This window comes from Stegostoma tigrinum, chromosome 11 (assembly GCF_030684315.1).
Source record: "Stegostoma tigrinum isolate sSteTig4 chromosome 11, sSteTig4.hap1, whole genome shotgun sequence".
NCBI lineage: Eukaryota > Metazoa > Chordata > Chondrichthyes > Orectolobiformes > Stegostomatidae > Stegostoma > Stegostoma tigrinum.
The window spans coordinates 41,826,159-41,843,260 of record NC_081364.1 but is presented as its reverse complement, the minus strand read 5'-3'; the positions used below and the strand labels follow the sequence as shown (position 1 = coordinate 41,843,260).

General features: G+C 39.0%; 1 protein-coding gene across 11 annotated transcripts in view; it reads right to left on the bottom strand.

Annotated features, from left to right (window-relative positions):
* Positions 1–17,102, bottom strand: part of foxp1b (forkhead box P1b) — a 483,509-nt gene that overhangs the window by 16,782 nt on the left and 449,625 nt on the right. For all 11 annotated transcript variants that reach the window (XM_059649922.1, XM_048547287.2, XM_059649921.1 and 8 more), the window contains one exon: positions 12,934–13,003. In XM_059649922.1, coding sequence (XP_059505905.1) covers positions 12,934–13,003 — 70 coding nt within the window. The remainder of the gene's footprint in view (positions 1–12,933; positions 13,004–17,102) is intronic.

The window sequence follows — 17,102 nt, the reverse complement described above, 5'->3', positions numbered from 1 at the left end:
GGTTTATAGACTGGGAGGAAGTGGTTTAGAATCCTTACCGTTAAAGAAAAGTGCTTGTGTTTTTCTTATCAATAGTCACCCCAATCCATTACCAAGACATAGCTTGTTACACCCTGATATTCTGAAACCTTTTGCTTTTTAAAAACAAATCTAAGATCACTTTCTAACAGTGGAGTACCTATCAAATGTCCAACTCTTCTGCCTTACTTTTATCTGTCTTTAAAGGCAAAATGCATTTATTCCTTCCTACATTTGACTTGCTATTCATGTCAGGCTTAAGCAAACTAAACGTGTCCTGGGAGTATGTTTTAATACTATTCTGCAAAATGTGAAACCTGTTGCACACTGTGGAATTACTCTGTCAGTAGAGAAAACTGTCTAGTCTGCACTGAGAGAAACATAAACATTACTTTTGAAATTTCTCATCACCGCACTGTTTAGGTCATCCATTAATTGAATGGTTTATCGAGCAGCAAAACATGAATCATTCATAAAAAATAACAGCATTTGAATAAGCAGTTGTCATGGTCATCAGCAGTGACCAGTCCGATGGGTGTGTATAATCACAGTATGGCGCCGTACTGTGTCCATGTCAAATCTGCACCACTTGCTAGCAGAGAACAGGGCAAACACACATGTGTATGTCTTAAAGTCTAAGGAGAATGGTCCTCAATCAAGGGAAATTGTCATTAATCGGGGGGTCCCAGCAGTGTAAGCCAAAATGTACTGTTCAATCTCAAGCCAAGGGCTTAAACACAGTCATTTGTATGCTTGTGTGTTAGCGTTGAGGACAGTGAGTGCCGTATCATGACAATGTGAGCAATGGGCCACAATTAGTCCTGCAGGTCCAGTGCAAACAGGCAGGGGATTCATGGTTCATCATATAGAAAGTGGAAAGATATCAGTCAGGGGTCTGGTCATTCATCAGTCAGGAATGTGCATCAGACAGGTCACTGATGGTCAGATGTAGGGATCAGCTCAGTGTAAGTTAAGCATTGTTATCAGGGTCCACTGCTGTGTGAAGTGGGAGAATTCAACTCTGGGGATTAGAGACTGCAAACCAGGAGGAAGAGAGGACAATAATTTGAAAGAAGGCAAAGTCATCATATAAATAGAAGGCAACTATAATCAATTGGATGGTACTGGAGACCTTCACAGTACAATAGTGGCCGTAAGAAAATCAGAGGCTCATGTCTGAGAGTGTAATGACAAGAGCTGAAGACACAATTCCAAGTGTTGTAGGTGGGAATGTGTGGAGGAATATTGGTGAGTTTGCCAGGGACGGCCAGCAAGGAAGGAACTTGGAGGTCCTTTGATGATCAAAGGCCGATCCTGAGACATTCTGTGCTATGGGGGATCAACACTGCATTCCGTGCTCACGTGACTGGTATATGCACACTTGGAATGAAAAATTAAAGCCACCACACTTAGACTGGGTGGTGCAAAAGTTCATTTTAGTCTGAATGTGTATGTTCAATTTATTATGAATGTGAGGCCCTTTAATCATTAATCTGGCAATTACTTAGCACAGGGTGACATCATTAATAATAGCACCATTAAAGGTGAAATGCACACATTGTCCAATTGTGTGGGGCACAAATGGTGGTCACAAACAAATGTGCGCAGGTCAGTGGTCAATGAAGACTGAAGATTGTCATCTCTGAAGCAAGTGTAACCACACACGACTTTAAAACACACACTTGTGGAGCACAACTGTAAAGATAACGTGAGATCTCATAGGCTGCATATGGGCACAGAACAGATTCCCTTTCACCGTTGGTATTTTCAAATGTGCTTTCATGTGCAATAATCCCTTTCTTGGATGATTAGGGCTGGGAGGAATCTCAGTACTCATCCAGCAACTACAGTGTCTTTGCTACACAATATGCTGCATTCAGAGTAAAGGTCCCTTTCTCAAATATCCACAGAGAAGCCTTTCCTTGTTGGAGTGCTCCATGTCCTACCGTATGGAGGACGATGACAAACCATTGTTTTAGAGTAATGCAAGTGCTAATTCCTCATAACTATGGAGCTGTTCTCTTTCTTACAATACTTACACAGCTTCATTAAAAATGTGATCACTGCATCCAGCCACTGCAGGGGTAACTGCTGCTATTGCTGACATTCTAGGAAGGTACAGACAGTTGCAGGAGAAACAGATAAGTCAGCAAGCCCAAAGCCAACAGCACATTCCAGCAGATGCTAGATAGCCTCCACATGAAGATACTGCATCTGAAGATCCCCTCATGATGCAGATCAGCTTCATAATCTATCATCCATCATCCTCAATGCCACTTTCTGCAGAGGAATGAGATGCAGTGTTGTCACAGACAGACAATATCCAGGCACACTGTCACAGAACGGTGCCACGTGCTGCAGCAGGACCTGCAACATACAGGGATGGTGGTGGTAGTAGTGTTGTTGGTGGGTGGCGGTGGTGCCCAGGGTACTGGCCTTCAAGATGGCCGCTGCACTAAATTTTTGACGTGGCCAGCTCCTTCTAAGAACCCACTTAGAGCTGATTGGGACCTTGAAACCCTTAGCCCACAAAATGTAACTAGGCTGTTAGCGATGCAATTTGTGCCAGAATACATCACTTCATCTCATTTCCCTATTGATGGGCTCAGGGCTGCAGCCTGGACTGTCTACTTTGCTAGCACAGGGGTCTGCCCCCAGATGCAGAACCTGATAAACCCTATGTACGTTGCATTGAGAGGGGCCAATGATAACACAGCTGAGCTCATCCACTGAAAAGGATTCCATTCCATCAATGTGTTATTCGCCTGTAATCACTGGCACCGCAGCCTAGAAATGTGCATCACCTATCCAGGAGTTGCCATGATATAATCTTGAAAAAATTCTCATGATCCTGCTTCACTTTAAGGGCAGCATGCCTTACGAGGATCATTACTGGAGTCAAGGGTTATAATCTGTGACCATAGCGGGTGAGGTTATTTCACAATTCCCTGAATGAGGCTGCAGGCAGTTGCAATGCAGCTCATCCTTCAACCAGGGCATTGATGGAGTAGGCAATTAGCCTCCCAAAGCAGAGATTCCATTGACCCTGGCATGCTCTGTCCTGCACAACAGCAGCAGGAAAATTGTGAGCGAGTTGGATGGCGAAGCGCTAGTCAGTAGTAGCCATCTTCCAAGGAAGGAAGTGAGGACATTGAGCAGGAGGGACATCACCGTCAGCACAATACAGCAGGTCAGCATCAAGGGCAATATGCCTGACAGGAGTTAATTGACATGCACCTCCAGTAGCTGATAGCTAGATGCACTGATCAACTAACAACAAACTTACAGTCAAAAGGCAGTCTAATACTGTTCCCAGAGACAAACAGTTTCTGTGTTTGGGTTTTTTTGGTTCTCTTTTGCTGTTACTGAACAGAAGTGAACATTATGAACTTCCGGAAGGCTTTTCTGCATATAATGATCCCACACCAAACATGGAGAAGATGCTCAGCTACATTCAACATTGGAAAATAAATAGCACTGACTTAAACAGGGTTGAAAGATGGGATGAGGCCAAGGTAAGCTGTATGGCTTGGTTCTTAAAGTGCAATAGATAACAAGTGTGCACATTACATGCAACTGAGTGTCAGCATGCCATCTGTGAGAAGCATTTGTTTGTGGCTCCTTTCTATGTGCACTGTGAAGTGCAACTCTACACTGTCAATGCTTGATCGGGTACATGGCTGGGGTCCAAGGATGGCCCCAGCACCAAGGATCCCTGGATATCCTTGTAATGGTGAGTGCTAGCTCCTATGGCTAGTTTGAGAATGCAATGAGCTGGGCACCATAGGGCCATGATGCATAGGTAATAAGGGAAGTTTGGGAACACAGAACAAGAAAACATCCTAGGTATCATGGAGTTGAAGCTGCCATGAATCTTACTAAAATTGACACTTAGCCAATTTCTGAGAAAATTCAGCATGAAGGGTGACATGTTGACTCAATGCTTAGGCATTGCTGTCTCAGCGCCAGGGATCTGGGTTCGATTCCAGCCTATCGTGGCTGTCTGTGTACAGTTTGCACATTCACTGAATATCTGTTTGGGTTTCCTCCTACATTCTAAAGATGTGGAGGTTGGATGGATTGGCCATGCTGAATTGCCCATTGTATCCAGGGATGTGCAGGTTAGGTAGATTAGCCATGGGAAATGCAGGGTTACAGGGAAAGGATAGGGAGGTGGGTCTGGGTGGAATACTTTTTGGAAGGTTGACATTGGCTGAATGGCCTGCTTTCACGCTATATGGATTCTATGATTCTAAAAGTTCCAAAAAATTGTCACAACGTTCTTTATTCCCTAGCTTTGCAATTCAAATGCAGAAGAAAACTCCATCGTACCTCATCTCTTGCAAATTACACTAAGATTAGTTCAGTCACAGCAACCTGTGTCAACTTTACATACGCCTTCCTACCAGATAGTGCAATGTATGAAAATGCACAGCTCTTGCACTATACTACGCTGCCAGATTTTCCAATATGCCCAGTCTGCAAAGTGGGCTTCATAACCTTGCTGTTCAGTCATTTCTCAACAGCCTTCACACTCTACCACTGGATTCATGATCATCTCATCATTTTTACCGGTAAAGTGGCTCGTTAGTTGCTTGAAAAGCGTTAATGGATCATTATTGTAGGTGTGTTGTGATTGACTGCTATTTTTACTGTACTGCTAACTAAATTATATTTCATAAAACTGCTCTTAAAAATTGGCACATCTCCCATTTCAACAATGGATCATATAAAAACTACTTGAAAATCAAAGATTATTAAAATGAGAACACTGCAGTGTACTCTGGTTTACACTCTCTTTAAAACTGCTGACAGAAATAAATGCATTGTGTTATAGTTTTCTCCTTTGTTAAAAAAGATTTATGCCCTTTTCACTGCTACTTATGGCATTTTGTTTAGAAAAGCACAAATAGATGGATTAAAAATGTCCAATTTTCTTGAATACAATTTTGGTTGTCGGAAGCAAAAATGTATAACCTACAATACACCTTTAACAATGAATCTTCAGGAGTTCCATCTGAACTCTTTTGAAGAGCCAAATATCCCCTGAATTAATTTGAGGCAGAGGTGGATAGATTCTTGGTAAACAAGGGTTGAAAGATTAGTGAGGGTACTTAGGAATGAGGACCTGAGGTTACAGTCAGTCATGACCTTGCACATTCCATCCATGGAGCAGGCTCAAGGAGACTAATTCATCAGTTCATGTATAAATAGCAAGTATAATTGGTTACGGGATTGCTGGGGAGGGTGTGTAGTCTCTCCTTGACTACTGGCCTGGCTTTGATACCTGTGTTGCCCAACCTGGTACTGATAGTTTCAGCAGGTAACCTCCTCCTGGACAACTGCTGGAACACAATCAAAGCCCATCTCAACTGATTGAATTCAGGACAAGCATGTCCCAGAACACAGGATGTAGCAGCAAATTATAGGATGAATAAGAGAAAATCCAGAACAGTTGATCACTTCATGCACAATATCGTTACAACATTACTTAGTGCACACTTTAAAATTCTTCTTCCCCTACGATGTTCAACATGAACTTGTGAACTATACTATAGGTGTCTAACACAACTTCTAAGATATAGTAGGACAGTCCCAAATGTGGTACAGAATACGACAATGCAGATAATACAGCCTTTATCCAAAACCCTTTGAGAATCTGACAGCAAATCTGCACAACCAAAAAGAAATAAGCATAAAATATGAATATTGCTGTGAAGCATCAACACAACATACATATGGAAATAAGGGTAGAACTTTATAAACGTCATATGCAAGAAATACACTGAAATGTTCACAGGGATATAGCGAGAAAGATTTTACAAATGCAAATCACAGGCTAATGTAAATCACATAATATAAAACAGTATGGCAAGCAAATATCCTATAGGAAGAAACTCCAAGAGGACAAATCATCCTATTATGTGAATTTACACTGCTTGTCTATCAAGAGCAAAACTTACAAGAGACTGTCAAGCACAGACTATAACACATAGTGATGTCTATCAGCAAAAAAAAACTCTCACTAAACAGAAGGAAGGAAAAACAGATTTACTTTGTGAGGCTACATATAATACTTGTCACAATGTCTCTGATATATCACGTAAATTATATCAATGTGTCAATATTTACAGATGGTATGTAACAAGTTAAAAAAAAATTAAAAATACAATGCTCAAAATAGCATGTATTTCTTACTTTGTAGAAATATATTTTTCTTGGTTTGTTAATATTGGTGAAAAAAATGACATGTTCCCTGACTTTGTTATTCATGGCAACTTTCTTTTGGTGATCTTTCACGAATATGGGAAGAATCATTTTTGATTCTACACTCAGGTTACACAGGTTGACAGTGTATAAGAAGAAATGTAAAGTTCACAATTTCCAAATGATGTCCCCACAAAAAATGACTGCCAGTGGACAGAGTGAACTCTGGGAAAACCCAAGTCAAAAACAAACTCAATGGTGTTTAACGGGCCTGTTTTTTTAATGAAGGATGTATGTAAATTGTCCACATTATCTTCATAAAAACAACAGAGATAAGTTTTTTGGAAGATTTATCTAGCCATTTGCTGCTGAGCACTGGATATACTAACTTCAGTAAGACAGCCTGACACATATGGTGTCTCTCAAACAATTTTGTGCCAATTGCTATGAAACTTCTGCTGCGATTGTTTCTCAGAACCACAATGTGAACTCACATGAATCACTGGATTACACATCACTGTGACGAAAGAGTTCAGTGACAACACAGTTGGTCTCCAGCAGTTATAAAAGAAATCAGAGCTGAACCATTTGAACCCTGTAAGCCCACCCTACCATTTAAAAAGATCATAATGATCTGATTATAGCCTCGATTCCACATTCCTACCTATCCCTAACAACATGTACCCTTAAGGTTATCACACTGGTGCCAAGTCAGAAAATAAGAGTTAGTGATTCCAGCAAAGGAAACTGATACAGATGTGTGTTAATTAAAGGCACAGGTAACAAACCTTAGGTGTCTCTTAAAGATGGTCATCTGGCCATGCAGTTACTTAACATATTCATTTAACCAGAGACTCATGATAAGAGGCCACATAATAACCAACAAAAAACACAAGCAAAATTCATTAAACACAATACTAAAAGTAAGTAAATTCACTCTTTAGATTTTGCAGATAACTATCTTCTACCATGCAGAAAATAAGTCAACTGTTCAAAAGCAAACCAAAGGCTGCATTAATAGCTCCATGCAACAGATAGAGAAGTATTGCGACTGCATAGAAATTCAGAGATTCAACAACAACATTCAGTATCACTGCAAAAAGCTTACTGGAGGAACTGTGTAAGCAGAACTCGACACAACTATGTCCCTAATTAGAATGGAAGTTTGGCTGACTGCTGTTTGTGCCATAATCTTTGTTGTGCTCAAGTTTATTCAATTAGTTCTTTGTGAGGCATTTAGTAATGGCATTATTATCTACTATGAAAATCACCACTGTCAGTCTATACTCTACTACTGTATTTTGCAAAACTGGTGATCTCTGGTTTATCAATTTGTGTCAACACATGTTCTGCTAGTACAAGAGTGCTGTGAGAGTTGCGCAGCGGTATAAGTGTATGCCATAATGTTAAATGTCTTTCTTTGAAGTGCTCTGGATGCTTTGCAGTCTCAATAATGAAAATACCAGGTATATTTTAAAAGCATCAGGCATTTAGTTATTTTCTTATGTGGGTTGCGTATTTTTTGAAAATAGGTAAAAGTCTTTCCTATTTAGGTATGCGATAGAACGGATACAAAAATACTTATACACAATCAATGATGTTCTTCACTTTGCAAAGGTCCTAATTCATAATATATTGACTAACTGTGCCGGTGATGCGTAGCTTTACTAAAGTAGCCATTCATCAATACAGGGCTTAAGTTACTGTCTAATGAAGTGCCTGGCAAAGCGACAGATGGGTGAGATGTCCTGTATAAGTTCTTAAATGCGGCTTGTGGCAAGTCTTCTTCAGTCAGATAGCAAATTTCAGCTAGTCTCCCAACTGAACCTAATTTCAACAGTGATCAGTTTGTCATCATGCCTGTGCAGCTGATTGCATTGCTTTTGTCCCCGACATGAGTCATGCACTTCCTTTTCTCTCCATGCATAGTACTAATCTACTGGGAGATACTCAGCAATGGCAGCTGCTTGTGTGCAGGTCAAAAACTCTGTCCTGCTCTCAAAGACAGTATTCTGAAATCAGGCTTAGACAATAATGCCTGCTAGAAATATTTTCCACATTGTCCAAATGTATGGGTTTTTCATCAATAGGCTTTAATGAGTAATAACTTAACTTGCCTCTTAGATTTACAAAACTTTATGAAATGTATTTTTGGATTGATAGTTTGCTAATAATTTTGATTGTCTACATTTTTGTTAGAATTACAAATCAGGAGTAAAAGCCCATAGCAAAATAAAATATTAATTTTCACAGGGGAACTGCCCATTATGTTTGAATAGCCTGTTGGAACTTGCTGAATGTCTTCACTGTTAGAGAGAGTGAGGTTAGGAACTAGCGAGTAACCTATAGATCTGGAAATGTGTCACATGTGAATCAATGTCCCTGTGGAAAATTGTAGAGAAAATTCTTCAAAAATATACATCTTATCTCAAACATAAACTTGACCGGCGTACATATAAACAAGGAATTTAGAGACTGATTTTTGAGATTTAATGGCATTAACATTTGCAAATTATGATTACAGAGATGACAGACTTTGCTGTAAATTGAATGGCTACAATCTTTTGTCATGGCCCCGTATCATGATGTTTAAAGACAACTAAGCAACTGGTTCCTTCGACCGAACTGAACAAAACCGTACGCCTTGCTCCAACCCAGCCTTCACTTGCCAAACATTTGTAGCTTCAAGTTACCAGTGTGTTTCTGCCGAAAACACAACAAGCAGTTTTAAAGTTATTGTCTGCACCTTATTACTGTAATAGATTGGCTTGAATGGTAGCATAAACTAACCGTGTCTGTAAGAAACGTCAAGCCATTGCTTTTCTTTATGATACACATGTCACACACAACTACATGGTCTACAACCTTACTAAGGTTAAGGTTCAGAACACAGTACATTTCACAATTTCTTTACAGTGCTCAAGACTTGAAACTCAATATTTTATGCCTCCTATAATCTTTAGTATTTTATAAACCAAGGTTGGCACCAGCAAATCATAACTTGGAAACTTAGCTCCAACTAATCTTCATGAGATGAATTTTTCAAGGGGCTCTCTCCATCATTGGTGCTAATTCTAGTAGAAGAATTAAACAAAATCCTAGCAAAAATTCATCAACTAACACTTTTCAACTTTCTATTTCTTGGGTTTTGATTGCAACTCTTACGAGTCAGTGCCAACACGGAAGTCAGACTAAATAACCCTTAAGTGCTCTGGTTCTGCTCAATAAAAGGTAATGTTAACTCACTTTCCCTCTCTGCTAACACTGTCAGGCCAGTTTTGTATTTCCAATACTTTTCTGCTTTGATTTCAGATGTTCAGCATCTGCATTATTTCACTTTAGTGTCATCCTAATTAATGTTCACACTATTTCGAATGTACCTGCATAAGATGCACATATTTTGTAACCCACAGCAAATCATGGTAGCCTGGTAAGCAAGGTTAGATGACAGGAATACAGGGAGAACTAGCTATTTGGATACAGAACTGGTTCTAAGGTAGAAGGCAGAGGTTAGTGATGGAGAGTTGCTTTTCAGACTGGAGACCTCTGACCAGTGGTGTGCCACAAGGATCGGTGCTGGGTCCACTGCTTTTCATTGTTTATACAAATGATTTGGATGTGAACATAGGATGTATGGTTAGTTGGTTTGCAGACGACACCAAGTGGACAGTGAAGAAGGGTACCTCAGAGTACACCAGATTCTTAATCAGATGGGCCAATGGGCTGAGGAGTGGCCGATGGAGTTTAATTTAGATAAATGTGTGAGCTGCTGCATAGTGCAAAGACAAATCAGGGCAGGGCTTATACACTCAATGGTCAGGTCCTGGGGAGTTTGCTGAATAAAGAGACCTTGGAGTGCAGGTTTGTAGTTCCTTGAAAGTGGGGTTGCAGGTGGATAGGATAGTGAAGGTGGTGTTTGGTATGCTTGCCTTTATTGGTCAAAGCATTGAGTATAGGAATTTGAGGTCATGTTATGGTTGTACAGGACATTGGTTAGGCCAATTTTAAAATACTGTATGCAATTCTGGTCTCCCTGGTATAGGAAAAATGTTGTGAAACTTGAAAACGGTTCAAAAAAGATTTACAAGGATGTTGCCAGGATTGCAGGGTTTGAGCTCTAGGGAGAGGCTGAATAGACTGGGGCGATTTTGCCTGAAGCATCAGAGGCTGAGGGGTGACTTTATGGAGGTTCAAAAAATCAAAGGTGGCATTGATCGGGTGAATAGACCAGGTCTTTTCCCCGGGGTAGTAGCACCCAAAACTAGAGGGCAAAGGTTTAAGGTGAGAGGGGAAAGATTTAAAAAAGGGACCTAAATGGAAACATTTTTCTCACGGAGGGTGGTGCATGTAAGGAATGAGGAAGTGGAGGAGGCTGGTAAAATTACAACATTTAAAAAGCAGCTGGATGTGTATATGAATAGGAAGGTTTAGAGGGATATCTGACAAATGCTAGAAAATGGGGCTAGATTAATTTAGGATATCTGGTCAGCATGGATGAGCGAGAACAAAGAGTCTGTTTCTGTGCTATATATATATACATATATCTCTGACTCTGGATGTCACAGTACTCAGATGTCAATGTTCAGATTGGCCCCCTAACCCTATCAGCTGCATCTTCTCCATATCATGGTTTTAGTACAAACTGACAAAATGCTGAAGCAAGCTTCTTTTTGGAAACTAGTCCCTCCTTTCCTTTCATTACCATAAAACATTCAGTATGAAGGGATGAACTCTCTGTCCTCAGGGGATCCAATCGGGATTGCATTTTCTTTTGTGTCTCTATGCAGATAAGTTTGTCTTTTTCACTGACCTATCATTGATTAAGAATAATAGGTTATAAACATTTAAGGACCAGTTCTAGAAATGTCTCATCTTGAACTGAATTTGGCCTGCCAGGAAGATACATGCTAGCCAATATGAAAAGGCAGAAATCAGGAACTTATCGTGAATGTGAACGTTGATCTGAAACATGGCCTATTGCTTTTTGGAAACTCTAGATCGGGTTTCAATGTGGTACTTCGTGGTCAGCAGCCCAATTTTATTACTGAATGTTTTCTTTTTCAATAGTTTCCAATTGTATGCCTATTAAATATGCATATTTTATTGAATGTTTTAAACCACATAACCATTATATTATTTGCTTCAGTGGGGCAGCACCCAATTGTAAATATATTTGCACTTTGGCATTGTAGCAAGTATGTTAAATGCTATGATTATCCATGGGTTAAACACTAAGACGATATGCATGAAGGTTAGTGATTGCTGGCAGCTTTATTTTATGCCTCTATGGCTCATATATATAAAAAGCTACAAAACTGCTTACAATTTTTAAATATCTCCTGCAAGATAAAACAAGCTTTAAAGCTGTTTCATGTGTCTCCAGAGATTGCAAGCTGACAGCAAAAGATATTTACTATTGTTTTTCAAGGCACCTATTAACATTTTTTCTCATTTTCCTAATGTTAGAGGTCAACACATGCTTTGGTAATCAAAACACCAAAAGAATCATTAAGTACATTGCTGATGGCATTCATAGACAAAAGTGCTGCTTACCCAAAGTGAATGTATTTTACTGACTATAACACGCGTTCAGGGGCAGCAGCAGTGTTGAATTTTCAAAAGTTTAGTTGGAAACCCTACAGATGAGTCACACAACCGTGCAGCTTTTTTTTCATGCCTGCCAATGGGAAAGAATGTTGTGGATCTGTACGCTGTGCAGCACTGGATGAAATGCGTAAGCAAACAGGGGATTGTCCTTTGGGCCATACAGATTACAGATTCATAGGCTAAGGGCATTAAAGCATCAGCACTTCAAACTGAGAGCTCGTCAGATCTACTCAAGCCCCGACTCACTCTTGGCCCCAATGCAGTTGTGTGTGTTGCAAGATCTTAACACCTAGAAAACAGTGCAATAATAAAGCATTCTTTACAAATGCTAATTATTAGCAGTTTGGCTAATCCCCTAAAATTGCAAGAAAAAGTTACTACTTGAAATGCTCCCTTGCTTGTTTGTCTATATCCCTTGCCTCAGCTGGGCTGTCAGCATTTAAACATGCTGTACAATGGTGATGTGTTCCAATACAGAGGGAGGAATATGTAGCAGGACATGAGCTGTCCCTACTGCAATTGCACTTCATATCACAAACAATCACAGGACACTGTGGAGAAGGTACATTACCTGTAGCCAAAAGTGGCTGAATCAATCACACCAGTGGAAGAAAAAGATACTTGTGCCAAAATTCCAATTTAAGTAATATTTGTTACTTTAGAAAACACAAACTATGTTAATGATAAAAGAGGCCGAGCAGAATTCAAGCTGTCTTCACGTTTCCTCCACAGCACTAGTAACAATAGGGGGTCATGTGACACTGTATCCCATCATTGAGTCATTAATAGTTGTGCTGGAGTAATTACACTTATGGTTCTTTTCCCTCTAGCAAATTTCTGAAATAAGATGGTGGAAATTATGTTACCACTGATAAATATTAATAAGTGAACTTTTAATTTTTGCCACAATATTCAAAATGTGAAACAACCAGCTAATTCTCTAGTGAGTTACAACACATTTGCCCTTAGGCTTATTGCTTTATACACTTAAAAAGTTTTAAAGAAATTAAATTTTAATATCTAATTAGTGAAAGACTCAATGTGGAGCAAAGGCTATGGGTACTGTGGACTTTACAGACTGAAGGCATTTGTTGATCTTACCTGTAAAGCAGCATTAAGTGGTGATCCATATGCAAGGCTGGTTTGTATATTTTTTATAATAGAAGGGTTGCTGTGTATAAGGAGACAAAAGATTAGTAACATTCATAATCCATTTTGAATAAGTAACTATGTACTGTAGGTATTAGTGTATTAAGTCCCATTCTTCTAACAGAGAAAAAATACCTTTATAATGGTCTCAAAATTGAAAGAAGCTCTTTAACTGACACTGCCAATCTTTTGGCCAATTAATTTGAATTTAAAGTTACAGTAATGGTTGCGGTTCCAGTTAAAGCACAATTTATTAAAGAAAAGCTTTTAAATAGCTTTTTAAACTAAACTGCAAACTATATTTATTTATTAACTTATTTGGATATCATTCAGCAAATGGATTTGTCTCTGTAGATCTTTGATGTAGACAGAGGACAAAAACATAATCCTATTTAATCCCTATATAATTTGATTCAAAGTAATGTGCCAGAAATAAAGTGGCACGCTATCCAAATGCATATAATTCAAAGTAAAAAAAGTGGCTGTATATGTAACGTTAGCAAGAATTCTGATATTGTTCAGGGATATGTCTCACAGAAACAATGTTCAGATTCCAGATTTTGCAACTATTCAAAAAAGTTTGGAGTTGATGCGTATTAGTTTTCATGGCTCAGAGTATAAAGGTGCTGGACACTTTTTTGCATGAAATGGTTGCATGCTGAAGCCTATCTATTACCTTGGTCTTTTGACAAACAAATAAATAAGATTAGGGACAGTATTAGATTAACCAGATTTATAAAAGTGAAATTGGAACAGTTATATGGAGAATGAGAAAGAATACTGCAAGATACAGATATTAAGTAGGTGACATTTTGTAAGATGACTGGCAGAAAATAAACACAATAGGAATAGTAGATAAATGCAAAAATTGGGATGTTAAAAATTAAGATTATGTGGGATGGGGCAGGCTAATTTATATTTACACTAACCATCATCATTGCTTTGTTAGAGGTTTACTAAGATACTATGATAAAAAAAAACTGACTGGCTTGGAGGAATTTCTGCCAATATAAATCAAATATATACTTTCACAATACACAAACGAATCTTCCATGACGTTGTTCATGATCAGTTAGGAAAAATGCTGATTTTTCTTTATTTCAGATAAATTTATATCATAAAATATCTTCAACTAGATATTCTCATTCCTTTGTGCATGAGGTGATGGCAAAAAGAGTGATAAAGTAGTGTAGAAGACATCAGGTAGCATGCTCAACACTTTCCAACATTAGCAAAATGGCACGGGGAAAGAAAGTAGGTAGGTCTGCCATCTACCCAGAGCCCAAGTGAGCCACATTCATGATCAGTAGACTCCTTTTTGACACTCTGCACCCCAAATAGGAGCCACCTGGGATCAGGGGCTGCTCCACATTACTGACACCGAGTGCTGTCAGCAATTCCATTTTATCATTTATCTGTCTTCAGGTGACAGCTATCAATGTGTCCTCAACAGGCAGCTGCAGTCCAGCACTCAGTCACTGGTGTTGCCGAGTTGCCAGCCTACTAATTGAGCTCCCTGAGGGCACCTCCCAGGAACAGGTTGCAAGAATGTTGCAATTCAACGACAGGGCCGTGTGGAGGAAATCCTAGAGGCATGAACAAAACAAATTTGGCAGAGAGGTTATCCCTCCACTGCAAAGTCTTCACAGCACTGGCTCCCTATTTTTGGAACTGCATTGATATTTCTAAGAACAACTTCATTTTGAAGTGCACTCAAGCTCTCCATCTGATTGGAGCAGTATTGTGATCTCCTGGCAGGGCTGCCAACTGCTGTTATCTGTAAGCCTCAGGTTTGAACCTACAGGCTCAGGTACCTGCACAAAATCCTACATTAGGATGCACACACAGAAGCAACTGGTTAGATTATCACCTAGTGGAACACTGCACTGGAGGGCAGACTTGTGTTAGTACCTAGAAATAGTCTTCATTCCTTAGAAGTTATAATATTTTATCTGATATTGCAGATTGCAAGTATCTACCAGGCATCTAACGGCAATACAGTAGTGGATGGCATTGGGTTTTGGTAGTGGTCAGGTCAAGGATAGGAAATTCCTGGGTTTAGGTAATAATGGATATAGCTCAAGGTTGTGTAAAGAAGGACAACATGGGAGCATTTTGTTGGAGACGCTGATATTTTCCAGGACTGAAGTCATTGTGGTGTTTAAAAATAGAGGAGTCCTGAAGTCTCAAAATACATTGGGAGGACAGGGTCCTGAGATGTAGCAGAAGCATGAGATGGAAGAATGACTCTAATCAAGTATGATAATGCCTCCAATTACCTATACTGTAAACTGAGCAGCATTGTATGTAGAGCAATTCCTAATTATCAGTTGCAATACAGAGACTAAGCAGCTGATTTAAGGTGGTTTAAGGTCTCTCTGATGAAGGGTCTAGGCCCGAAACATCAGCTTTTGTGCTCCTGAGATGCTGCTGGGCCTGCTGTGCTCATCCAGCCTCACATTTCATTAGCTGATTTAAGGGACTTCTTTATCAGATTGGTGTATTGTGCAGTGCATTTACTACTGAGCCAGAGACTGAGTTTAAAAAATACAGAAAAAAGTGATGGGATAATAAGAAGACTTTCTACAAGTCTGAAACAATTGGATTACCATAACAGCCTAATTTGTATTTGCCTGGACACAAAACAGTTTTATGTCTGTAATTGAAATATTTACTGAGGCAGAGTATTTTTTCACTGTTTGGAATGGACTGGTTGTACATCATATGGATTTTAAAGTATTAAAGAAAAGGTTCATGTTATCATTTTAGTCTAATTACCTCGTCAAATAAGAATTTATTCCTTAGTCACCATCTATTTATACCCATATCCTAGAACGCACGCTTCCAACCGTCCCACCTCCCCCCCAACTTTATTTAGGTTTTCTGCTTCTGCAATCACATAGTGACTTACTCACCCAGCAGGGAGTGTGATGTGAAATCTTACAGACATATAATGGAATACAATGGTAGTTCTACCATTAACAGTTTGTCTTCCCCCAAAGTGAAGTCCTCCACTATCTTAAACAACTCCATCAATAGCTGGACAGAATCTAGTGAATCTGACAATAAGCTTCACTATGTCCTGTAGCAATTTGAAGGAGTACATTTGATTAAGACTTGAATATTTTAATAGAGGATTATTCCAGGATTCTGTCTTTCCACAATTTTCATCTTTTTTCCTCAAACAGCTGTTCTGAAATTAAGCACAAATGTATTGAATGATATGCTGCTGCATGGGGCAAATGGCTGAAATACATTACTACCCACAGTATGTTAAAACTTTGATTGAAAATTTCACTGTGTACAATCTGCTGTGTATTGCAATGAAATGAATGAACTTGTACAGAATTTACTTTATAACTTACAGTTCCAATGGTAGAAATTGTGGTGTCACCTAGCAAAACAGTTGAATATTTGTGTAAGCGTAGATCAATGGCTGTGCCTGCATGGTAGTGAGGTAGGCTCTACTTGATGAACAAAGTTGTTGAATCTTTTAAATTTAGTTTAGAGATATGTGATCATGTTACCCTAATAGACTTGATGAATCATTGCATTTCAAATCATGACTAGTTAGTTTTAGTGTTTGACTTCATTTTTACATCATACATGATCGTGGGATAAAGGCTATGTTTCTTTGTTGAACCCTTGCACTGGGTGAAAGTGACACTGCATAATATGTTGTTACTTTTCACACTTGAAGTGGAATAATACAAATATTGAAAGCATTGTGCTGCACTTTTCATGATGAGTATTTGCAACCTGTTGAAACGTGTGTGAATTAAATTGCACTCACGATATCTTCTGATAATTTAATGTTTTGCTTCATTGATCAATTTTTCAAAAGTCATTCACAGATGATTATTCTGTATTGTCCACAAAAGTCAAAGGCTAAATTCCTTCTTTACCAAAACTCAGCTGTTAGGATTCTTAAGAGTTCCTCATAAGAAATGCTTCTTGTACATTTAGACCCTTGAGATCAGACTGTGTAAATAATGGAGAACAGTACTAATAATGAGTTGAGTTTGGAATAAAATTTCATGACATAACCTGAACCTTTTCTTTAATGAATTACTGGAAAGACTTTCTAAAATAGAGCTTGGTTTATTACAGAAATATTGCAC